Source organism: Apus apus, chromosome 1 (genome assembly GCF_020740795.1).
Source record: "Apus apus isolate bApuApu2 chromosome 1, bApuApu2.pri.cur, whole genome shotgun sequence".
Taxonomy (NCBI): domain Eukaryota; kingdom Metazoa; phylum Chordata; class Aves; order Apodiformes; family Apodidae; genus Apus; species Apus apus.
The window spans coordinates 180,211,117-180,237,186 of record NC_067282.1 but is presented as its reverse complement, the minus strand read 5'-3'; the positions used below and the strand labels follow the sequence as shown (position 1 = coordinate 180,237,186).

At 39.6% G+C, this 26,070-nt stretch overlaps 1 protein-coding gene across 1 annotated transcript in view; it reads right to left on the bottom strand.

The window, feature by feature from the left end:
* Positions 1–18,604: 18,604 nt before the first annotated feature.
* Positions 18,605–26,070, bottom strand: part of MET (MET proto-oncogene, receptor tyrosine kinase) — a 91,239-nt gene continuing 83,773 nt past the window's right edge. Inside the window, exons 17-21 of the mRNA XM_051617152.1 lie at positions 25,875–26,056; positions 24,184–24,293; positions 22,098–22,263; positions 21,075–21,211; positions 18,605–20,936 (exon numbers count right to left, since the gene is read on the bottom strand). Coding sequence (XP_051473112.1) covers positions 20,726–20,936; positions 21,075–21,211; positions 22,098–22,263; positions 24,184–24,293; positions 25,875–26,056 — 806 coding nt within the window. The 3' untranslated portion in view covers positions 18,605–20,725. The remainder of the gene's footprint in view (positions 20,937–21,074; positions 21,212–22,097; positions 22,264–24,183; positions 24,294–25,874; positions 26,057–26,070) is intronic.

Below are 26,070 nucleotides of genomic sequence, written 5' to 3'. Positions count from 1 at the left end.
GAAGGATGTTTGGTTTTGAAACATCTGTTATATGCTATTTGGACTCAGTAATAAAGGGTAATGGTCTGCAGCAGGAGAAGGCATTGCACAACACTCAATCTCATGCAACAGGACTTCCTAATTTCCACCCAGATTAAGAAGTGACTTGGGAAATGTCTTCTGAGTGAACTGCAGTGATACCTTGGTTATTTTGGAATTTATATGCATCATATCTGAAGTTACAGCTTTACTTGCTGTTTTAAGTTGAATACAGCCAATCTCCAGCCAGTAAATCTTCTCGTGCTAAAAAGTTAATCTACATGAGTGATCTTTTCCATGTGCCAGTGTCTCTACACATTGATTAAAGGTTAATTTGCACTAGAACCACACAGAGAACCAAAACATACTAACTGGCTGGCTCGTGTCTTAGTAGATGTACAGTCCCACTACATGAGCTAGCAAATCTGGTGAGCAGTGTGTGGTTTAGTGATGCAATAAGAGAAAAATGAATGAAAAAAACCTTGCAGTTTTGCTATACTGCTTCTGTAATTTATTTTGTATCAGCTCTCTAAGGCCAGACTCCTCGTCCTTGAGTAACATTCGGATGGAGGGCTCAGCAGTCCCTCCTGCAAGGTCTTCCTGCAGAGCTGTTAAAATGGCTTGAGAAGTGCAGTTCCTGTGCTAAAGCCATACCTGGCGAGGAGGCAACAGGGCACAGGGGCTAGCATAGCATGCTTCTTCTCTCCTTCTGCACTGGCCCCAAAGACTGGGATAAACTATGCAGAAAAAAATTACTACATTTTCATTCTTTGTATTCAAGAGGGTAATAGACATTTGACCTATTGCATCTGTTCAGATGACAAATTGATGAGAGGTATATTTGGTGCCTACTTATTTAATCTGGAGAATGTACTACACTGTTTCCTAGGACAAAGGTGGACTCTGGCCAAGCTCTGATCCCTGCTCAGATGGTGCTCCTGCCCTTGGGACAGTAGGAGTGCCCAGAAGGGTGTGGCAGGCTGTGTCCCTGCTGCCTGCTCCTTTCTGTAGGAAGTGTCTCCTTGCATCCTGACACCCGTTGATCAAAATCCTCACATTCCTGTGAGTTGGTAAGAGGCACACTCCGGTTCCTGAGATTCCCAAATAGGTATTGGATCTTAGGACCTTGGAAATTGCCTACCAATTTATGTCCATATTCTGGGGAGTTACTGCTGTTTGCAACCTCCCAGTTTTGCCCCTTATACCTTACAGAACCTGAACAGTGAAAGCAAATAGGTTTGTCCTAGATAAGTTGAATATTAAATCCTTACAACAGTGTTGGAAAGAAAGCTGTGACAGGAAGGAAGGTATAATAAAGTGCAACTGCAGAGCAAACGTGAGACTGAGCTTTCTTCTTAGATAACACTTAGGATCTTTTAGGCCACTGCAGATATTCAAGAGAATGGCTCAACAGCCCTTCAGCTGCTATGAAGGTCCCATTTAGAGTCACAGAACAGCTCAGGTTGGAAGGGACCTTGAAACATCATCTGGTCCATCTTTTCACAGGAAAGGGAGCCTGGATGAGATTATCTGTTGCCCTGTCTACTTGTGTCTTGAAAACCTCCAGTGATGGAGACTCTACCACTTTCCTAGGGAGATTGTTCCAGTTAATGATTGTTCTCACTATAAAATAATGTCTTTCTTATATCAAGATTTTTGTTGATACCTCAGAATTTACTGGCCATTTTTTTCTTTGCTCACCAAGTTCACCATCTTGCACTGTGGCATTGTTAAGATTGTCACAACATTCTTTATGCTTCACAACTATAATGTTTTTACATTTTTTATTAATTTTACAACATAGTCTATATTTTTCATGGAGACTTTGCATGTCACAATTATTTAAATTACAAACTTGATATTTAGGGCACATATTTTTCATCAATTTTAGGGGCCTTTATTACCACATTTAACCTAGAAGCTCCTTTTAGGTTCTTTTTAGGATTGCATTCAGATCTTATCCTGACTTTCTCTGTGACTTCCTACTCTGTTTCTATTCTTGGGAGTTTTCTCGGCTTCTTTCTCCACCCAGTCCCCTCCGAGAATTGTCAGCTGTGTATCTTGCCTTATGTAATTCAAATGCACAGTCTTACATTTGCCTTTCTTTTCTCGTGTAGTTGTATTTTAGGAATCAGATACCCATGTTGTTTCTGAGATTTGTCTTAAAATGCAAGCTAATACTTTAGTTCACTGCTTGCAACAAGATTTAGCCCTCTCAGAAACCAAGGCTCTTTGAAGCAGATACACTCATTCAAGAACTAAGAGTGAGATTAATGATCAGAGGGCTGGAGAACTTCTTTTGTGAAGACAGGTTGAGGGAGTAGGGATTGTTCAGCCTGAAGAAGACTCCGGGTGGGCCTTATAGTGACCTTCCAATACCTGAAAGGAGCCTATAAGAAGTCTGGGGAAGACTTGTTCACTAGGGCATGTAGTGATAGGACAAGGGGTAATGGTTTGAAGCTAAGGAAGGGTAGATTTAAGTTGGAAATGAGGAAAAAGTTACTTAATATGAGGGTGGATCACTGGAACAGGTTGCCTAGAGAGGTGGTGGGGGCTCCATCCCTGGACACATTCAAGGTCAGGCTTGACAGGGCTCTGAGTGATCTGTTCTAGTGTGAGATGTCCCTGCCTACTATAGGGGGGTGGGACTAGATGAACTTTAGTGGTCACTTGCAACCCAAGAAATTCTATGATTCTATGTTTGTTTATTGTGATACAGAATTTTTATTCAGGGATGGGAATGCACAAAAAGTAGTGTGGAAAAGAGCAAGTGTTGAGCATTTTAGAGGAAAGCAACCAAAGGAGAGAAATAATACTTAAGTCTTCATGGCTGCTGCTGCTGCTTCAGAAGAGATAAGGAGGTTGCAGGTCCTTGAAGGCAGTGGGCAATAGTGCAGAAGCATCTGCAAAGAGCTGAAGGCAACAAGAAGGTGATAAAGAGGAAACAATGCATACTAAAATACCCACTTTCAGTTTTATTCAGTCCCAAGCTATCTTTTGGAAAGAGCAATGCTTATGTAATCCAATCTATGCACAGATTTTCAGAAGTGCCAACACTTTCAAGGTCTATTGATTCTGAAGCCTGTAACATTCATACGTGGGGTATGTGTCAGTAGGTTTCTCCTAACATATTTGCTATATTTGCTGTCTTAGTATGTTAACTATTTGAAAGCTACAGCATTGGCTTTTAAATTGTTGTTTCTTCCTGCAAACTGTGACTTCTTGAGCGTGTAGTTTGATAAAGTTGTCAGACCTGCAAAAGCACCTCATCCAGAATTCTCTGGTGAAAGAATCCTGTCTTCCTTTTGAAATGTAAAATGAAATATTATCAAGCGAAGAAGATTAGTTACAGCTTATAAAACATCTTTCATTGCCGAGTATCTTTTTGCTAATTTATTTAATTCTGACGTAATATAAGGAGCAATAGTGTAGTAAAAGTGCATTCTAAAAGTCTTCTTGAAGTAAGCAGTACATTGCTTGATGGATTGCCAGTACTGATGAATTTTAGTATTAGTAACTATTGATAATATAGAGATTGAGGAGTATTACGATTATCAAGGAGAGAGGACAGGCTGGGGATTAGGAAGTGGGGGAGAAACAAAGTGTGAGGTTTCTGCACCCCATAATGGCTGAAGAGGGCTGTTAAGATGTGTGTGGCTTACAGTAGCTCTGGGACTTCTCTAGCTGGAACCAGTCTAGCTCTCCTTTGGTATGCCTTGTTCATTAGCCCTTGCTGTGTAGCAGGATAGGTTTGGAAGAGAAGGCAGGACCAGGAGAAACCAGCAGTGGTGCTAGGAGAAAACAAATAAAACTAAGGAAAGCACAGTAGCTGGAGCACTGCTCTCCCCAGCCATTAACATGTTACAAAAATAGAACATTAACTCGCAGGAATAAATCAGCCACCTGATTTTGAAAAGCTCTGCAAAAAAGCACAAAAATTCCTTTCCTTTCCTCTCACTGAGCCTGGTTCCTGTTTATATTTTTAGTTACTCCTTTCTGAAAAATGAAAGTGTAGTCTTCTAGCTGGGTTTATTTACTTTCATTTTAAAAGAGACATTGTTTGACAATTTTATTTTTCAATAGGAAATAACAAATGTTCTGATTTGTTTAATGAAGTTCAGATTCACTGGAGGAATCCAAATTCCTTTTTCTTTTGCTTTCCATAGAACTGACAGTCTTATAAAGATAAAATCTCAATAAAAGTAGACCATACAAGCAGGTATGACTGATGGGCTGTGAATTACTGTGCCTGTGTAGAGTAAAATGTCTCAGAAGCAGTGGTACTTCATTCTGCATACAGAATTTTTAATCTTGTGTTGTATATTAGAAGAAACAGGAGGAAGAGCTAGGATTTTGAAGTAATGTAATTTTATTTTTGATCATCTGGCTCCTGAATGATGCACAAAATTAGTATTTGAGTACACTTGCTTCAGACCTCAGTAGCAGTTCTGAATGCTAAATAGTTATGAAAGTTAGGATGGTGTCTGAATGTCGATGTGGAAATATAACTTAAGTCATCTACTTTTGAAACAGTTGCAATGTTGTGTATAGATAAAATCACATATGTATCTTAAAAGAGTGGGTAGTTTGTTGTTTTTTTTTTTTTTTTTTTCCCCTCTGCACTGTTTAATGGAAGAGTGGCACAGGTGGTGGTGCAATTTGCCTATAGCAGTCAAGTAAACTCTGTACTGCAGAACTCACTGGTGGCCTTAAAGCCTAAGATCTGCTTCCTTGGGAGATCTGTTATTTCTTATCTCTGGGCAGGGATACAGTGAAATCACCTGAGGTGTAAAAGAAACTGAGGAACTTATCTTACCATTTTCCTTTAGCAAAAGTAGTCCTATATATGACCATAACTGCATTGTTCTCAGTTTTCTGGTGCTCTAGAAATTAGTAAGTCTCTGTCTGATTACAAGAGAGCCAGGATTTCACCCACCTGGATTCTGAAGTTGATGATGACCATGGACCTTTTCAGTTAAGACTAAATTATCAGGAATCAAGGTTACAGATGAATAGGCAGTGTATCTGTGAGAGGAAATGCCAAGTTTTACATGTGTATACGTTGTCTCAAGATAGCATATTTCTTGTTTAATTTTTTTTTTCTTATTTTGAGGCCTCACTTTTACACTTCATTGAATTATATGATGCTACGGAGGTCTGCTGCAAAGAGAAAAATTAATATCAGAAGCATAAAAACGCTTAATCCAGGAATTATCCATCATTGTATTTCGTGCTTGTTTTGTACTTTACTGTGATCGGCTTCATAGGCTTCATATTGACAGTTCTTTATCGAAGGGTTTACAAGGAAGAATTCTCTCTCCCAAGCATTTCCACTATTGATTATCTCTGTGAGAATGGGATTTTGATTAGGTTAACAATTCTGTCTATTTCTGAGAAGTTTGTAAAAAGAGAAGAAGGATGGCTTTTCTAGTGGCAGTAAACTGAGATATAGGGATAGTTGGTCAAATTCTCCCTCAACTGACATGAAAGACAAGTCACAGAAGTCTGATGCAAAAACCAAAGGAAATACATTCCACCATAATGCTCCTCCCCATCCCCCCCATTAAGTAATCTTTTGGTTAAGAAGAACAACTCAGAACAAAAGTAGCGCAAAGATCAGATTATAGTTCTTTAATTTCTCCATGTTCAAGAAATACACAGAGGAGTAAAACATACTTACTCTGAGAAAAATACAGCCGTTTTCCTCTGTGGCCCTTTAGCAAGCGTTTTGTGTGAACTAATTGGGAGAGGAAAATATTAAAACCAGAATTGTATTTTGGTAGTAATTAATAATTCACTAAAGAATTTCAGTATCTAGATGAACTGTTTTGAACCAAAGAAAATGCTGTTGATCATGGAAGGGGAACAAATATTTAATCCACACCTGCCTTATCTCGTTTTTTATTTTTTAGAGAATTGCATTTGCTATGTATATGTGCCTGTTTTAATTCCTGTTGCTGCTGTTGTAATGATATCCCTGATTGATACAGACCATTAGTCTGCACGGAAGCTTCATGTACTTTCTTTCCAGATGGTAAGCTCAGGGTTATGCAATCTGTGGAAAGCTGGTACAAATACTCTGCTCCACTTCCTTCCTCACCAGAAGATTTTGAACTTCTGGTTTTAGACTCTCATGTTGGACCAAGATATACAGCAAAAGTAGGAATCTCACCCCTGTTGTGATGAGCAGGATGAGGAGACAAGGAGACACAAACAGAAGTGGGATATCAAAAAATGTAAACATCTAGCATGATGGAGAGGGGTCTCTAGTCTCACTATTTCAAATTTTTGTGCCTTCCGAGTAAAAAGTAGATTTTAGGGAAAGAGGCAAAGGAGAGCAGGAAGGAGCCTTTATAGATGTTTCAAGTGCAACACAGGAGAAGACACAGTTTTCTTGAAAATTTAATGGTGACAGGAAGTGAGTCTTTGACAACCTATGAAAGATTTAGAAGGAGTGATAGTAGGCAGCAGGTGGTGAGACACATGGGACCACTCTATTGTGTGCAACTTGCTGACATGATGACATGAAAAGCTGGTTTTAGACGTAGTTGGGCTTATTTGCAGACCTGCTGTAACTGAGTCCTGTCTCCTCATGTGACCAGTGTCCTTGCACAGCACTGGCTGTAGTTTTTTTGGCTGTTCCCTAGTGTAGCATGTGATGGTTCGATCTGTATGTGTTAATTTCTGGTAGTTTTTAGCTCTTCATTGCTACTTGTTTGTTTCTGGATTTGTCCATACATTGATTTTAGTCACAGTCTTTTCATTGCTCCCAGTCATATCAGGCTGCTGCTGCCACCATTGCTTCCTGCCTAGTGTACTGGGACTTCTTTGAGTCAGAGAGGAAAGAGAAGACCTAGGAAAGAAGTGGGAAAATGGGCAGGTGGAGAGGAGAGGGAAGCAGATCTCAGTAATTTTTTTTTTCCTTACAGTGTATTGCCTTTCACAGTTTCTGTGCAATACAGCCTGCCTCTAATCGTGGGTTATGTTCCAGGGGAGGATTGTGCACAAGAGCTCGCAATAAACCCTCAATCTAGTAATAGAAGTCTGTTGCAGCCCTCTAAACTTGGCAAAGTTAAGGTTTTGTCATGTGTGTTGTGGAGGACCTGGTGGGGTCACCTGCTGGTGACCATCCCTGCAAATGGTGGAGCATGATAGAGACAGTGGCATGGGCCTGCTTCTGGTCTTGGCACAAGGTGGATGGGAGTGACCTGAAATGGGTCAGGCCTGTGTCAGCCCGAGGGTTTGGTTTATGTTTTAACATTTAGCCAAGCAAAACAAAACAAAAGGGAAACCAAAACAAATAGTGGAGCTGTTTTGTGGGTGTGGACAGACTGGTTCCCCTGATGTCAGGGGAGGAACTGGTGAATAAAGCAGAGAGGAATTCCAGTCTTGACTAAGCTGCAATATCTGAAGGATGTGTGTGCTTGACTTCTGTGCCTACTGCACACATCTGTGTGCTCAATGTCATCCGAGATGTGCCTGACACTATTTAGTATGGATTAAAGCTTAGTGATACCAGGCTATGGGTGCTAAAAACTTTGGTGAAATATGAGCCCTGGGGTAGAAAGGAATCTGAGGCAATTCACATTGAGATTGTAATCTTTCTTGCTGCAGGATATACAGCTTTTATTTTAGGCTTCCTTTTGTAGTTTAAGGCAAGCTATATTAAAAGCTGACAATGAATGTACATTAATCTAGTGAGGGTGCTAAGTATGGTGCTAGATGCAGTGGGAGGATGTTACAGGGTTTTGGGAAAAGAAAGCCAAGTCAGTGTTCAGTGTTCCTGAAAGGGTATATTTAATGATAGGGGACATTAAAGCAGTCAGAGAGAAGCATAAAATCAGGTGGCAACAAAATGGGAGAGCATTTCTGTGGAATTGTGAGTTCTATGAGGGTACCTCACATGGGTTGGACCATGGCTCTTCTAGGGAAGAGGGTTCCAAAGCAAGGTCTACATGCTTTGTCAGTGACAAAGTGCGTTTGTCACTGTGACTTTGTCAGTGCCTGCAGGAAAGCTGGGGAGGGTCTTTTTACAGGGGCTTGCAGTGAGAGGACGAGGGGTAATGGTTTTAAGCTGAAAGAAGAGAGATTTAGATTAGAGATCAGGTGGAAATTCTTCAGTGTAAGGGTGGTGAGACACTGGAACTGTGGGGGCGCCATCCCTGGAGGTGTTTGAGGGCAGGTTGGATGGGGCTCTGAGCAGCCTGTTCTAGTGGGAGGTGTCCCTGCCCATGCAGCGGAGTTGGAACTCGGTGATCTTTAAGGTCCCTTCCAAATAAAAAAATTCTGTGATTCTGTGATTCTGTGACATATGGGCAAAAAAGTTAATGGCTTACATTTTTCTGGTAAAAACGATTGGTGTTCATTAGCAAAGGGTATATTTAGCGGATCCTAAACAGATACTACAACACAAATAATAAAATGGTACTGTCCTTTTTTGTTTTCTATTTTTTCTCACTGGTGTGTATACATATACATCTAATTTAATACACATCACATTGTACATATACATCTAATGTAGACATGAGAGATATCCGGAGATTTTTATCTAAAGTATTTTAGTGCATATGATAAAGATACCATCTGAAGACAATGAGGAGATGATCCAGTGTAACTGTTTTGAAAATGAACAGTTTAGAAGCCTGAGAATTTGTTTCAGTTAATTCACAGTTAGTAGTTAAATCCAATAATCAAGTATATTTATATTTTCATTAATTATCCAAATGTAAATATGATGTAAGACTTTGTTCAGCTGGAAGTCATGTATTTCCTGATGGTAAGACTTGGGACTTCAGGCACATGGAATGTGATAGTAATTTACAAGTCCTTTTTCGTTAGCATTGGGAAATAGCTGAAATAAAGAACGACACGATTCTGAGGTGCTCTTTGAGCACAGTGCTGCACTAGATGGCACTGTTGGTTTTAGTTTTACTGCTGTCGTCCTCTTCTGGGGAAAACTCGTCTTAATTAGCTTCCTTTTGAAAACAAACATGCTGTTTCAACAGAGGGTCAGTGTACATTGTTCTGGGCTGCTGCTTTTATGTTTATAGTCATGTAATCAATATGTTGGAAGGGTAATTAATTTTTAACTTCAAGCCAATTGTAGATCAAATGCCAGCAAAGTTACTGGGTGGAGACAGTTTAATTTCTTTTGAAGCAATGATACTGATTAGCTATAAAGGGTTTGCAGTGAGTTGCTAGAGATCCAGAAGACCTTCTGCTTCGAAACACTGGTGTTAACTTTAAAGAAACATTATTACTGTAATACAGATTAATGAGTTGTGGCATAATTCTGATAAAGTTCCTCTCATGCACTTGCTATAGTTTGTCCTGTCAATTCCTATTTCAAAGCAGCTTTATTTGCTTTGAGTGTTTCTATCAAAGGAATGGTACAAAGTCAACATTAAATTGATCAAACTCACTTTCTGCTTTTCATCCCTTTTCTCTCATTATCTCTCTTCAGGGACTCTAGAGAGCCCACAGCTAAGGATGAGATGTGACCCTCCATACAGCAGCACATAGGATACTGTAAGGACGTCGGGGGATTCTGAAATCTCTTCAGCCCATGTGTGTGGGACACACTGGTGTCTGGCCTCCCTTCCCTTTCTGCTGCTGTCTCAGGCAGCTCTGTCCGTCTCTCAGGTTCCTTACTTGGAGAGACTTGGTAGCTCACTACTTCCAGTGCTTTCACCCCATCCCCTTGATGCTTCCGTGTCCTCTGAGCTGACCTTTCTTGATCATATTTTCACCCCTTCTTTCTCTTTCTTCTCCTTCCTTGCCTCTGTTCTTCAACACTCAAGCAAATTAGATGTCAACACTCAGCTCTTGATCCCCATCTTGTGATATTAACATCTTCTTCCTGCTCCTTTTGTACAATCCATAAATGGACCATTTTCATAGATAGGCTATTGATCACTTCTCCAAGTGTCTGGATTCTTTCTGATCTAGTGTCTGTTCTTTTCATTACATTCAAATTTCACCAGAAGCTCTGGCTATCCATTCTTGGGCAAGTGTCAGAGCCTCTCTGCTGTCCTCATCTTCCTTGATCTCTTGGCCAACTTTTAATACTTTGATAATTTAATTGTATTTCATGCCAAGTACAACTGTGACCACTGGTTTAATCTGAAATTAAACTTTTGTTTAGTCTACCATTAAAAAAAATAAGGTAAATTTCAATATAAAAATTACTTCCCTTTCTCTGAAAAAAGCCAGCCTCTTGTATTTTGGGGCTTAAATTATTAATTAAATTCAGTCTGGACTGAACAACAATATAAGTCCTTTTGAGTCATACTGTTGAGTATATCTTATCAGTTAATGGTACTGTGTTACTGAGCTGTGCTGCAAACATCTCTGGTTTCTCCTGGAACCAAGAATAGACCTCAGTACAGATAGGCACAGCCATCAGCTATTGAGATTTGTCAGATTTTTAACCTTTTCAGGAAGACAAACCATCTGAAGTAGCATAATAATCAACAGAGGTTAAAGTCCACACCATTACATTTTCTGTCAGAAATGCATATGGTGACTAATAAAGGCAAAACTGCAGTTCCTGCAGCAGACTGCTCTGTAGACTGTAGACTAGAGTTGTTTGTAAGATATTAGATTAAGATCATGAAATTTATTCCAGTTTTGAGACAAACTAGAGATGGATTTTTGCAGCATACAAGAAGACTGAAAACCCAATTATCATAACCACAAGAATTGAACAGAAAAATCTGTGCTGTCTTTTTGTTTGTCTGTTTTACAGGATGCCTTTTTCCAGTGATCTTGGTCACAGTGCTTCCGAGCAGTACTTTTATCAAAACTGATCATTTTGGGAGGTGGTGGGGTGGCAAAGTAACATCTACCGATGTATTTACAGTAGAGGGAGCTGATATTCAGTGAGTTTGTGCATGAGTTTTTACTGCCATGCCAGTCTTTGTGCAGTGTGAGTCATTACCAGTGAGTGTGGAAGCACTGCAGAAGAAATACCTTCTCTCACCAGTTTGGAAGGGATACCTCTGCATCTCCTGCCTACCAGCTGCAGCCATGATAGAGCTCTCTGGCAGGGTAAGTGGCCTCAGAGAGCACTTGTTAGAAGGAGGGACCTCCCTGGGATCCTGGGCATTTTGCCATACATCAGGTTTGACATGAGGGAGAGACTGGCAATTGTGGTAGTATAATATTGCAAACACTGAGCCTCAGTGCACCTCCTCCCCTACCTAGCAAAGTCTGATCAGTTTCCATCTTTGTAGAAATCATCACTTCTTAGTACACTACAATGTCTCATTTGTGCTCTTAGCTTTGCTCTGCTCCTTGGGTTTGGCCTGGTTTCTGCCTGCCCCATCTCATGAATAAGTGCTCAAGAAATTCTTTATTTACAGCACTCTATTTAGAAGCCAGAGATCTCTAGTTCTCTGGCACTGCCTGGCTGGATTATGCAAGTTATTCAAGGTTAATTGATCTAAGTTAGTTAATATAAAAACAAAATAATGTGAAACAACAGAATACATATGAATTAAAAAATACAGAGTTCTATACTTTTCTAAAAAGCTTATTTTGTTGGGTAATGTGGGCTAACATTGGGACTTCAACTAACTTGAGTTCTTGCTCCTGTCTTTGCCATTGCTCTTTGGGTGAAAGCTGTCCTCCTGGTGAGGCAGCTTTCCTAACTGCCGTGGTTCAGCTAAGGCAATCACAAAAGAATTAGTTAGGGGAGAGACACTATCCTGAGACAAATCTAGGATATATACTTTAAAAAGAGAGGACTCAGGGAATTGTGGAGCCATCTAACTTGTATAACCAGAAAGATCCTCAAGCAAGTTATTAATTTGCCGTGTTAACATCTAAAGCCATAGTTCTCAATCTACATCTGTTTGTGGACAAAACCTCTAACCACATGATGTGCTGTAGTCTTTTGCTTTTCCAGACAGCTTGGATTGTGTAACAGAGCTGTTAACTTAATCACTCTATAAAGTAGCACATTTTCAGAGTACCGAGTTTGGAAGAACCACCAGGAAGAAACTGAAGATGTTTAGAAAATAGAGCACATGAGTAAAGGTTGAAGAAAACTTTTACCTTAGAAAAGAGGAGATTAAGATGGGGCATCTATGGTTAAAAGTTTTCTATAAATAACATGACAGTCATTTGTCTGCTATGCAGCCAGTACTGGGGCAAAAAAAGCAGGAAAGTGAGCCTCATGCTGCAGCAAGGAAGATTTAAAAAAAAAAAGCAGTGGAACTTTACCACTATACACATAATGAAGCCCTAAAATCCTTGTAGTTTGTACAGGTTTGGGTTTTTTGTAAAGCAAACATGTTAGAAAAGTGTTTGTCAAGGCAGCTTAGATGCATTCACCCTACCTTAGTGACGTAGGATGGACCAAATAATCTCCCAACATTTTTTCCAGCCCTAAATTTCTGTGCAAGTGCTTTGAAATTTATTGATGAAAATCTCTCTCTCCATACTGGATAATACTATTTATTTTAATTCTTCTTAGCGTAGTTACAAAGGAAAAATCTTATCTCCAAAACTGGTTCTTTCTGCTCATTCTCTGGTCAGCTTTCCTTCTCAGGCCTGGGCACTACACATTATTATAGCAGGCTGAGAGTGTCTCTAACAGTTTGAACAGAGGAGTGTTTGATTAGGAGCATCAAGAAAGGAAATGGGGAGGCTTTTACGATGACATTTCTATGAGGGAGTTTTCCCAATGTTTCAGTATTTCCTAATCATGCATAATTTTGGTATTGATTTCCTTAACCAGTCTTTCTCAGAGTGATTGATTTTTGAGCTGTATGTTGTGGTCCTGGTTACTGGATAATGCCTTCCTGTTGGACAATGTGCTAATGTTATCTCAGCTGATCACAGAGGTAGGATGGATTTGCCTATTTTTACAACAGCCTTTTATCAGTTTTCCCTTGTCTTGAAGTATAAATTATTGTAAGCTGAGAAACTTCTCTCATGTTCTCTAAGCATAGCTTGGCTCTGTGAGAAGACATATTATATATTCAGTTTGTATCTAAAGAAAACCCACTCCACAGCATAAGAGTCTGAAGTTGTGGATACCTTTTGCTTACATGAAAAGGACAACACTGGTATTGCAAAACATAGATAAGCCAAAGCAGCAGTGCTTCCCACTCAGATCACTGATATCTGACTGACACAGCTTACCTCTCAGCTAGGATTTACCCCTAAACAGAAGTTCCCTTGCAACTGTGAGAGTCTGTCACTTTATGCTTAGATATTTGGAACTTGCAATACATCTGGGAAGTGAAAAGACTCTGGGAAGCATTTCAGATCTTGAAGGAGTTGAACGCTTCAAAGAGATGGCTTCCTGACAGATAAACCTCTTCCAACTTTCAGAAATGGTCCTCATAAAATCTGACCTAGCTGCTGGGGGTAATATATAACTAAGTAAGGGGAGTGGAGAGGAGTGATACTAACTTGTAGAAAATAGTGTTGGGTATCTTGAGCAGTAAAATCCTTTGATCTCATTGCAGTTTCTAATGTCCTGCTTGTGGTTGCATGTATGAATGATGGACAAAGTTTCTGTATTGACATTAAGATGGTAAAGCAAGTTGTTTTTTGGTTTTCACTGAAATGAGACTTTGTTAATCTGAATTCACATTGAATATACCGGAGTGTTGCTCCCGTATGTTGTACTTTATGAATTAGTCTGGTTTGTAATATCTGCTTGGCAGGCTAGTGCATAAGTACAGTATTACAAATATGATATAAACCAAGCATTTAATTAAAGATGGGCCTTTGTTATTGGTTGGTTAATATGCCATTAACCTTCATGGCCGCCAGTTTTCCTGCAATGTACTTACTATTTAACACCATTCAAGGTTTTATGCAGTAAAATATAGGACTACATAAACTTTATATGCAGTCATTGTAAGGACTATATAGACTATGGAAGGGGATGCATAAGAAAAATGCTGTATTGATAATTATTTGTTCAGCATGGGGATAAGGATTTGTTTATGATGATCATCACCATCCATACATTATTTTCCTATTCAGGATTGTCTGCAGAACATTAGGTAGATATTTGCACACAGAACCTCCGTATTGTGATGACTTCTGGTAGTGTGAAGATACTAGAGACAATAAAAAGGACAGAATACTTGGTAGATCAGTTTTGTTGGACAGAAGAACCCCCCAATAGTGCAGAGAACTTTAGTTTCTGCCAAATAATAAAAAATCAATTTCCCTGGACTTCTCCCCAAGCAACTCAGTTTTGAGAAGAAACAAAACCTCTTTCAAGATGTCCAGAATGGCTATTAGTAGAGAATTCCCTTCATTTATCCAAATAGGCTAACAGATATATTTTGAAGGCATTCACTCTCCTAGACATATGACATAGACTTAAACATATTTTAAAATAATTTAATTTGTAGTTTTGTGATCATCTTGAGAAAATCCTGCTGTTATAAGTTAATATCAAGATACCTACCGAATATTTTTTAAATCATTCTTATTGCAGATGTACGTATATTTTTCCAGGATATTTTTGAACTTAATATTAACAAGAAGAAGCAGAAAAAGTCCTGACATGGATATCCTTTATTTACTTGCATTTCATACAGCAGCCCAGGTTTACACTTGTCAGTGAGTAAGTTTGTTTTCATCACTTCAGTGGCACGATTCAACATTCATGGGGACTACATAGGCCTGACAAACTTTTACCCTCTTCCCATCCAATTCAGAGTTAATGTTCAAAAGTTCTGCCAACAGCTGCAACAATTTCAATCTCAGAGGTGAACAGAAGATACAAGCAACGCTGGAGCATTTTTATAATTATTGAGCTGTAGAGGGAAATAGTCCCAATGCTGTTAAGGGTCCTGTGGCCAGGTGGCAAGTATTTTGCATAGGCATGGCTGGTGATCTAATAGACAAGCTCATCTCAATGGATACATTTCTAGTAACTGAAAATTAAGGAAGAAGCTATTCCAATAAATACAAAATCCTGTACAAAATGCAAAAGTTAGAATATGAGAGTGTTTTTACTTTGGAAGATGATTGTAGCAGTAACCTTTTCTCAGAAAGAGCTTTTCTTAAGAAAACCATTAGCATACAGTTGGGGTTGGATGTGACTCCTTCCTTGTTGTGTCCTGCTTGCTGACTGGGATATATGTGTTGTCACATTATCGTTTGCTGTGAATTCTGCACCATCTCTGTGTTTATGAGCTCCAACAGGCTGCAACTGCTCTGTCTGTCTGAAATGTATTCTTTTCTTAACCACACAAATGATAGAGAATATACCATCATTGTCTTAAGTGCTTTTTTTCCCCTTGCTAATTAAAGCTCAAACAGTATTTTTAGCATTTGTCTTCGGTTTTGTCATGCAAAGTCATGCCAACAGCCCCAGCTAGCTGCAAGCTCATGGCAGCTGAGGTGTCCATTTTTGGTCATGCACCGTAAAGCTTCTGGGAATAGCACTTTTCACAACCTAAAGGAGGATATTCAGCTGTCATTTACATCAGAGAGGGGCTCAACATGTACTTGCTAATTAGAACTCTGTTAGCATACAGCATTTACAGAAACACAGAGGGCCTCGGAGGCCTGAGCAAGGATGACTTCTCTCATAAGTTGTCTGAATGAATGTGAGAAGACATTCAGCAGATACCTCCTAATGGACCAGGCTGCAGCAAAGTACTTACTACTGAAGGAGAAAAGCACATGGAAATGAGATTATATGAACCACACAATGCTTCTTTGGTGTTCTATCTTGGATTGTACAAACAATATCCTATCAACCTGAACTAAAGTTTCTAGCTTCATCCACTTAATTCCCTAACTCTACAAGCATCCTTTCTTGAACTCCGGAGCCTGCTAAGAAGACATGAGGCAGACTCAGGTCAGTCGGCTGTCCCGAGGCTTTCTGTGCCAACTCCAAACCTAAGAAGAACGGAGGAGGTGACAGCAGGAGGAAAAGAAACCTGATCATGACTCTCCCCCTCCCTCTAACCCCGAACAAACTAACAACTGAAAAACTAAAAGCCCAGCGTGGTCTGTGTGTCAGAGTCTCCTGTTTAAGCCCGATTCAGCTGGACTGCACGTCATTGTTGTTCAGCTGTAAGGGTCTCTCTGGGCTGACCCTGGCAGGGTTTTAACATCACCTGAGGGTGTCTCCCCAGGCATGGGGTGTCATGGGGAGGCTGACAGCTCTGGAAAGTAAAGCACTAAAGTTAATACTAACACCAGCCAGGGAAGCAACATTCCTCACAAAACAGAAACGTTTTCTCTTTGTCCCCCAGGAGGTCATGGAGTGGCTACAAGTGCTTGACCTTAATCAGAAAAAGTCTTTTGGCATTCTCACTGGAAGTTATTACACCTTGAGCCCTGGCAGGTGGATGGGGATTTAAAAAGGCAAATTCAGGTTTAATGTCAGAACACACAGTTCCAGGGCGAGAGACCGATCTCCTCCAGGCTGGTGTTTGTACTGTCAGTCAAGTTGCTCTGAATTCTCCCTGCTGTCTGTGAGATTACAATTTCTTGTAAATGTTTTTAGTAATCCATCTGGCAAAACCCTGATTTCCTGTGTCCTTCTTCGATGCTCGGAATACCCAGTTCATGACCTCTTTATTAAAAGTAATGGAAATTGGAATTTCTCAGGAATAACTTTTTCGTTTAATGAGTGAAAACGATTAAGATTTGTATTTAAATTATGTGCTATGACCTTTTCCTGTGATCATGTCACTGTTGAATTCCAGAAATGAAATTTCTGAAGGGAGAGTTCCATGTTTAGGTCTAAAATGATTTTTATGCCCTTTTGCAGAGACAGAAATATGCAAAGCCTTAGCAACTCAATAGCAAAATGTACTGTTTTCCTTCTTTTTTAGAAACTTTTAATATTGTTGGATGTATTGAAAATCTTCTGTAATTACAGACAAATTAATTTAAATGGTTGAGTTAATTGTGTACTGAAAAAGTTTGTGTGAAATCAACAGAAAACTTTTCTGTGGGGTGAGGATATCCCTCCCTGTTTTTTAATCTCTTGGCTTTGGTGCAGGGTATCTGTTATGCAATTTTTTGAACACAGGCCATGTCCACTGTTAATATTCATACTGGGGGAAGGCTGCCAGTGTCAGTCAGCTGAAGATCTGCTGTAGTGTGTACCTGGTGTACGCAAAGTTATCAGGATGAAAAACTGGACATGGGAAGCTTGTGATTCTGTTGACCCTTTCAAAAAGGCAATTAATAGCATCCCTTAGAAATCATGAGAAATAATCAGAGGAATGTGTTACAAATCTGGTATTTAAGTTCAGACCATCGTTTGTGTGTTATGCTGGTTTAGATTGAAGACAGTGGTATTAGCAGCAGACTGCAGTCAAACATTGGAAATTTTTTACTGACTTTTCAGGGAAATCCTGAAAATGTACTGGAAAATAAATGAGATGTAAATAATTACAATAAAAAAGTCAGAACTTTGCTGGATTTGACTTGCAACACAACAGAATGTTTTCATCCTTACCTGCTATTTTCAATGCCTTTTTTTCCCCAAAATACACTTAGAGTTGAAACTGAACATATATATTTTCTGCTTAGAAGTAAATGTGCCTGATGTTGGTTGCTTGATGTTTGTAAATTAGAAGAGTGTATAAAGGCTGTTTTTAATCAGCTGAGACTTTGTGCATTAAATATTTCAGAGTGCGTTAAGTATAAAATGTCCCTCTAAGGTAAGCTGCTGGAGAAATGAACTGGTAGCATCGTCTGGCTGAAGAGCAGCATGGGGCAGTGCACACTGCAGTGTTTCTGGGGCACCCACTTAAATTACTCTTTGCAGAAGTGAACTTGTGAATTCAGTTGGAGGCACCTAATTTAATGGGAGGAAATGTGTGGGAGAAGAGACGGGCTGGCTCCTGCTCCTCCAGAAGAACTAAGACCCCTGAAGACTGCAATGCCTTCTCTCTTCAGGTGTCCCAGAGACAAAGCACCTTGCAGAGGTAAAACTTGTGATTGATGACTGTGAGGAACATGGGTTTAGGTGCTTGGAGTTTCTTGTGGATCATGACTGATTTGCCCCTTCCCTAGAAGTGTTCACAGCCAGGTTGGATGGGGCTTTGAGCAACCTGGTCTAATAGAAGGTGTCCCTGCCCATGCAGGGGTGTTGTAACTAGATAATCTTAAAGGTCCTTGCCAACCCAAACCATTCTATGATTCTGTGATTCTCGGATCCTATGCTTAGGGAGCCTGGATGCTGATTGCAAGCACTGGCATCCTTGTTGGGTCAAGCAGCTACTCTTTAGGATGCCTAAATTCTGAGCTTCAAATGTTACTCCCAATACTAAGTGCATGAAGAATTTTAAGGCTCTGCATGGGTGTAGCCTGTGGTTAGGGAAGAGCCTTTCTAACCAAGCAGGCCATGCCATGATTGTTCATGACAGCATATTTTGCACTTTTCTCTGAGGCATCTATTGATGGATAGGAGGCTGATGAACTGCCTATTTGATTTTTTGGGGCACTCTCCATATTTTTATGTTTCTGAGTTGTTTCCTCACACAGTGCCACAGTAGTCAGAAAAATCCTACAGGCTTTTATCAGCTTAACAGTCAGATGTTCACAGTAATTAGAGCACTCAGAGCATAAAGTATTACAGTAATTCATTTTAGTAACATGTTTATTAGGTCATAACAACAACTATAAACTTCAGTACCATTTAGCTCTTTGCAGATATATGAACTTACTAACACCAAATCTTTACCAGAATCACGTATTCTTACAGGTGTCCCAGACACAACATTAACTTTATTAAGCAAAAGTTCATAAATAGTAAAAATGTCCTCTGTTTCACATTGCAGCGTTCCTCAAGCATGTATGTACAAGTCTGGAGTATCTTCTCCAAATCTATGTGTCATAAACTTCCTTAGCTGTTTTAACTACCATAGAGATGATTTTTTTTTTGCCTGCAGCAAAGCCTTTTGTCCTTGAGCAATCTACAATTAGTATTGCTCTCAGCAGACATGAAAGTTCATTTCTGAAATGAAAGTGGTGATGAAACACTATACAATATTATCTGCTCATAGTTTGCCTACACACTCTGCCCTCCTTATAAATCTTTCAGTTATAACACTGTCTCCCAAAACAATATATCTCTTTTATATCAGTTCTTTATCTGCACTACCTTTCTTTGAAGATCTTAAAATGGTTGGCTTGCAGCAACTGAGATATTATACTTAGGGTGGAGTGTGTTTACAGTCAGGTCTTTCCTTTTTAATGTCTACACAGTATTTTTTTAAGGTTGCTACAATTTATGAATCATGTACGTTGACATACATTTTCTGAAATGTTCACAGTGCAGTATTTTGTGGCCTAACCAAACTTTGTAAATGTCATTAAAAATAAACTTTTTTTTTTTTTTTAATATAAAAATAGATTACTTTAAGTGTTTACACCAACAAACCCAGTTCTATCCTATACTAAACAAGCTATACAGTAGTATGCACAGAATTCCACAGGAACAGAAATGACATGTGATGCTTGCCCTAAAGTTATAGTACTCTTCCCTAATGAATTAAAGTATTATGTACTATCTGTTTTCAAAATTGTTTCTCTGGTCATAATTCAGAAATAGAAGTAGGTATAATAATTCATTGAGCTGTGATCCAAGAAGAGGCTAGGGGGGCCTAAAGCTGTTTCTTCTTTTGATCAGTCTTCTCTTCTCTTTAGGGCTGGCACAAAGAAGTCACCAACATTTCCTGCTTGGCAGTGTCTCTTTAGGTCAGGGCTGGATCAACACCTCTGCTCTTTACTCACCTTTGGCAGCAGCTCCACCCAAGGGTCGGTGGCAGAGCTTCGCGTGACTCGCCAGACAACAGCTCCACAAGGCTGCCAGCCTGCCCATCTCCTCTTCCTCTCTAGAATAATGCCACCCATATTAATAGAACCCAGGGATTAACCTGGCATTTCATATGGATGCCTTCAGGTTTTTATTCTCAGAGAGTGGTAAATTATTTATTGATAGAAATGGAGGCTTTGCATTTTTTAGCAAGAGAACAGTCAATGTAGGCTGTTACTCTAAGAAGTGGCTGACCACTGGAATGAAGTTGACACTAGGAATGCTTTAAAGTGGATGATTTTACTTTCATTTTATGTACCGTCTGACTACACCAGAGGACTGGCAAGGCTGACATACTTATCTTACTGCACACTGTTTTTTTAATGTTAGTTTCTGTTATGACATTTACTATGAGGCCGGCCCTCCTGGCTGTCCACGTTTTAAGAACCCTTGCTGATGTAGTGCAAAAATCCAAAGTTTGGACTGTGCAGGAGGAAAAGACACTTTAAACTCGTGTAACTCTCATTGTTTGTCTTAGCCTTTTGTGTGAAAACCATTTCTGCATTGCTCATTATCCTAAAGTACATGCAACAGTAATAGTCCTTCCAGCCGTACTGATTGGTATTCTACTTTCTCCTTCATGGTATTAATGATGGATCTTTGTTCTTGGGTCTGAGCATACATTGATGAGAGCCAGTGGGAACTAGCTCTGGATGGTAGCACTCAACATTTCCATTTGGTACATTGATGCAGCTGTGATGGTTTATACAATCCCATAGGCTTAACAACACGATATCACGTCCTTGTACTTGTGCAACTTGGGCAACAACGTAAACATGTGCAACAGTGTTCTCACAAAGACCGGGCAATAAAAACTAGTGGATCAAATGTTCTGCTTTTTGTTCATACATAAGAATGGATTTTCCTCTATTTCAGACATACCCGTCATGTGTCAACATCCATGTCTGTGTTGTCTTGTGATGATAAAAGAGAAGGATAGGGAGCAACACACTTCACGTTGACATAAGTAGCATTGACATGAACGTAGTGTTCTCCAATAAAAGTGGAGAAGATTGTTGATATTTTTGAAACAAGTTCAGAAAATGCTGGACGCAACTCAGGTTTTGGATGCCAGCACTTCAGCATTACTTCATACCTGCCATTCAGATAAAAGAGGTGTTCAATTATGAAATTATGTAGAAAGGAAAAAAATCAAACCCTCTTTCCTCCCACAGTTTTACTATAATATCAGAATCAGCAGCATTTGCAGAAGGCTTTGGAAATATTTACTTACAGTGGGTCAGGGCAGTATTCAGGTTGTAGCAGCCTTCTTCCTTGTAATAAGTAAACAGTTATATCAAATGAATTTACATCAGGATAAGGTGGTGCCCCTCTTGTCATAAGTTCCCATAACAACACACCGAAGGACCACTAAGAAAACAAAGAAATAAATAAGTGAAAGGGTAGGAGGGCTTTACATTCCAGTTTTAGAAGATGGTTTGACAGATTTAAGCATTCAAATGCATGAATTTTCCCTTTGAAAAGGTATTTTACTGCCTTCAGCTTTCTTTTAAGTGGGCTAATAAATGCTGTAAGGACTTGAGGAGCCACTTAAATTAGAGTCAGAGAAACTCAACTAAGTAAATGAAAGAAAATAAAAGCCTATAGGCCTGCTACTTAACTGGTATAAATTGGCAGACCTCTTTTGAGGTTAATGGAGCTCTGCCAATTTGCATGAGCTGATGATCTGACTAACCCTTTGTAAATACATACTGAAGAGAATATACGTGGTGAAAATTCTATGCATCACAGGCTAATTTGAATCTGGATTGAAAGGAAAGCTAAAATACAAAGTGATCTAGCCAAACGATGACTTCATCTTATGATTTTTTCTTCATAAATGGCCAGGTAATACTTGAGGTTGCTCTAGGCAGTCAGGAAGTATTTATAAAACAAATAAAGTCTTTTTGAGAACTATTACATTTTACAAGTAGCAAAGTTAACCTGTTTCGTCAAGCTTTCCAGAGCCCCTCCTGTCACAGGGTTCAGCTCTAACTTAGCTTTTTAGAATGTCCTTAGTTTCCCTTGGAGTGGCATTAAACTTCTAACTCTTGCCCAAGGTCAACAACTTGTTGCTTTGTGATTAGAACAAATACCCTTTCTGGATGTAGAAACAGTCTCTTACTCTTCTGTGAACTCAAGGTAGATTCCAATATAAGTTTTGCTTTGGAGCTAGTCCATTAATTAAATACTAGAGAGATGCCTCAGGCAATAAAAGAGAGATTAATAGGAGATGCAAATAATGTTTGTACATTACCACATCTGACTTTGTTGTGAACTTCTGAGTTTGTAAACTTTCTAAAGCCATCCATTTCACTGGCAGTTTAGCTCCAGTTTTATTGTGCACACTGTAGTATTCTTTATCATAGACATCTCTAGCAAGACCAAAATCAGCAACCTTGACAGTGAATTTTTCATCCAACCTAGAGAAATGACAAAAAGTATTATCTGCAACTGAGCAGGTGAGATTTACAGTGATGGTGGATTATAATGAGTGACTCACATTCTTGAGACCGTGACTTTGCAAGATAGTACCTTATCTTGGGTCTATGAATTAATGTAACAGTGAAACAAAAAGTGCAGCAAAGTATATTTGACATCCACTGAACACAGTGAATGAGCTCAGGAAATTACTGCTACTGTTTTGATAATATAATTTGAATTACGGTTCTTTTAAAACAATTGCTCTGTATAAAAAGATTTTTGCTGATAATGTATACACCCTGATTGAGTGCTACATCATTTCTTTCACAGCTGTTTCTTCTTCCATATCCTTAGAAACCACTAATTTTTATTTTCAAGTCAAGGCATCACCCTTCCTACTTAGTCTCAGTTTTGATAAGGAAGGACCTGTCATTATCTCAGTAACTACCCCTGAGCCTTCTCCAGGGTAAACAATTCCATCTATTTCAGCCTCTACACGTAGCATTTCCCTGTCTGGAATTTATGAGGTTTCTGTCTGGACAACCCCTCTGGTTTACTGAAGTCCCTCTGAATGGCACTGAACCATCTGCTGTATTTACTGATGTAGTAACTAAACCAGTATCAACAAAGGAAGTAGGAGGGAACTTTGATGGGTCAACAGGGGACAGTTTATGCCCTAGCAGCTTCCTGCACCTCTTCTAGCATAGTGGAATAGAGTCAAGAGTCCCATACAGGGACTGTATTTGCATCCTGTCTTCCTTTCTGACGGACACTGCCATTGTGGCAGGGGCTGTGCTTCCGAGTGCTGGATGCACACGGCCACTAGGGAATGTGGCTCTTCAACTCTACATCTTCCTCTCATGTGGTAGCAGTTCTCCAGGCTCTGAAGTGCTGAGTGGTGCAAAAGCAGCCATTCAGTTGGCAATGGGAGACATCCTGAGAGCTGTTCACTCCTCACTCAATGAAGGGACAGTAGGCCAGAGGGAATGCTCTACTGCCACTATTTGGACTTGGATTAGATGAACCAGGACTTCTACCCAGTAACCCAATTCCTTTCATCTTAGGAAACCTGAAAATCATGTTGCTGGTGGCTTTTTTCCTCCCTTAAAAAAACAGCAGCTGTAGGAAAACATTCTTTTTCAGAGGGTGTTCAGCTGCACAAGTGTGTATCCTTTGAAAAAGAAATCTGATATTACAGGTGAATAACCTTTTTGCAGCCAGCATTCCTGATTATGATGTGCTAAAAATAAACTCTAATGTTAATGGTGTACCTCATTAACTCACAACATAGGTGATGAATCAGCATAACAGTATTGGCAACTCCTGTATCACTTAGTCTTTGTGTGAACCATACTTACTGTCTGGCTACCCAGACACTCGTAAGATTCTTTGCATGGTTTGATTTTTTTATGTTAATTTGTATGTGCAATTGAGCCAAAGTAAGCTCACACTCATGTAATGAAATATTATTGTCAATAAGTCTCACTGGTGTTTCTTTGTGTTCCTCTTTTTCTCACAAAGTTGCCCTGTGTTCCTCTCCCTCCTGCTAGGTGTGGCAGCAGAGGTGAGCTGCTTCTGAAGAGGTTGGGTGGAAGCATAGCAAGTTGAGACAACAGCAGTTTAACTTCCCTTAGGAGATGCCTTTTAAATGCTCTAACCAATGATTTTGAGAAACTACACTTTCACCTCAGCTCTTATTTCCCACACTCAAAAAAAAGCTTATGTGTAAGAAGTGAGCCTGTAGCAAGCTGAGTAGCTCATCAGAATGCAAGCTGAACATCAGTATAATAATGGAACAATGAAAACAACACACTATTTTGACTGAAAAAGGAGATTCCTGGAAACTTGCATTTACCTCATCTCCCTGTCTTACACAAAAGAATGTAACAGCATGGCTGGAATTAGATGTTTGTACTTACATACAGTTTCTTGCTGCCAAGTCTCTATGAACAAACTTTTTGCTTGCAAGGTATTTCATCCCTTTTGCGACCTGAAGGCCAAATCCAATTAAGTCTTTTACTGTTGGGTTCTGTAAAATACAAACATTTGTGATACAATCAATGCAGAAACCCAAAGAGCAGAATATTTTTTTGACTTTTAGTTTTTGATACACCTATCTTGCCACCAGAATGACCAAGACAGCTTGGTGCTTGTAGAAAAACTGATGTAAGTTCAGGTCAAGTTCTTGCCTCCAGTGAGAAAATACACCTTAAGAAATCAAACCAGCTGACAAACTCGAAAAAAGTGGAGTTCGAAGCATAAGCAGCATGATCTGGGTTGGGAAGTAGAACAGTGTGCTGAAACCTCAACATCACAGCTGATATACAAAATTCACATTTGTGAATTTAGAGTAATACCATGTAACTCTGTAGAAGGGGCTAACTAGGAACTTGGAGCTCATATGCTGGAAATGACCAAGAAAGGAGAGAGTCCTATCTGGGACAACATAAGTGCAAGCTATCATCAATACGATGCCATGGAAAAGGCAAATGAGACCTTACCAGCTACCAGAGGAAGATTTTCCAAAATGATTAGTAATTCTTTCTGCTGATCTACAAGGTGAAACCTTACTGGAAATGTTAAATTTGGAAATAAATATAAGTCTGTAATTATTTTATCCAACGTCATTACTTCTTCTGTAATAGTATGGTCCAACAGATTTTTGTTTTCTGTTGTTGCCATCGCTCCATAAAATGTTCTTCTGTGGAACAATCCTGTTCAACTGTGGCATTTAGTCTATTTATTTCAGGAAGGACCATGGCACTACTCACAGACAAGGTCCCTGATCCTTGTAGAATGAAAGAAGCTCAAAAGAGGCCCCTACCTCAGAAAGCTTAACTCCCCCAACAATTTTCCAAGATGCTTTTTTTTTTTTTTTAATTTTACTCTTTATTGTTGATTGCCATATAGGCAGAGGTGAAATACCTTTGGCTCCAAGTCAATTTATATTGTCCTAGCACTGTGAAATGGGTGAAATACTACAATATAAAGTGGGCTTACACTACCTGAAGCAAGACCTGTGGTCTCATACTTGAGAGAAAGCAGTGAGGCACATTAGAGAAATCTGCAGTCTTTCATTGAAAATTGGGAACATCTCTGATATGACAGAACTTATAGTTTGTATAAAAATTGCTGGTTTTCTCTCTTAAGGTAGGAAGAAAAAATATTGATAATAACAGGACTGTGACACTCTCTAGCTGGACATGAAGATCCCATGCCGAGAGTTGTAAGAGCAGATGGTGACAACTGGCACAGCTGTGTGCTGAAGTCAACAGAGATATGCCAGTTTAAACCAGCAGATGGCTGGGCCCCTTGACTTAGATCTCATAAACACATTTGTTTATAAAGAGGCTTATGGATGGGAAATGAGAAATACTTATTGCTGATAATTTCTGGGAAACATTTGAGAGAGGAATTTGAGGGGGAGGGGAAGGAGTGGTAGTGCTGTGGGTGGGCTTGATGCCAGCCTAAGCAAGTACTAAAGGTTAAGGTGTAGGAACAGCAGCAAGTTATAGACGTAATGTAATTATCAGAGCTCATAACCTGTGGTGCTGGAGCAGGGCGTGGCTAGACTTGCATTACTGTTTTGTGAACCTCACCATGTACTTACATGAGTCTCATTCCTAATGAAGTTTCGAAGATCTCCGTGTTTCATGTATGGAAGAACGACTAAGGGGGACCCTTCATTGGGCAAACAGATTCCCAGGAGTGACAGAACATTGGGATGAGTGAAATCTTTCATGATTATTCCTTCTTTCAGAAACTGAGCTACTTCTTCCAGGTCTGTAATCCCTGAGAAATTCAGT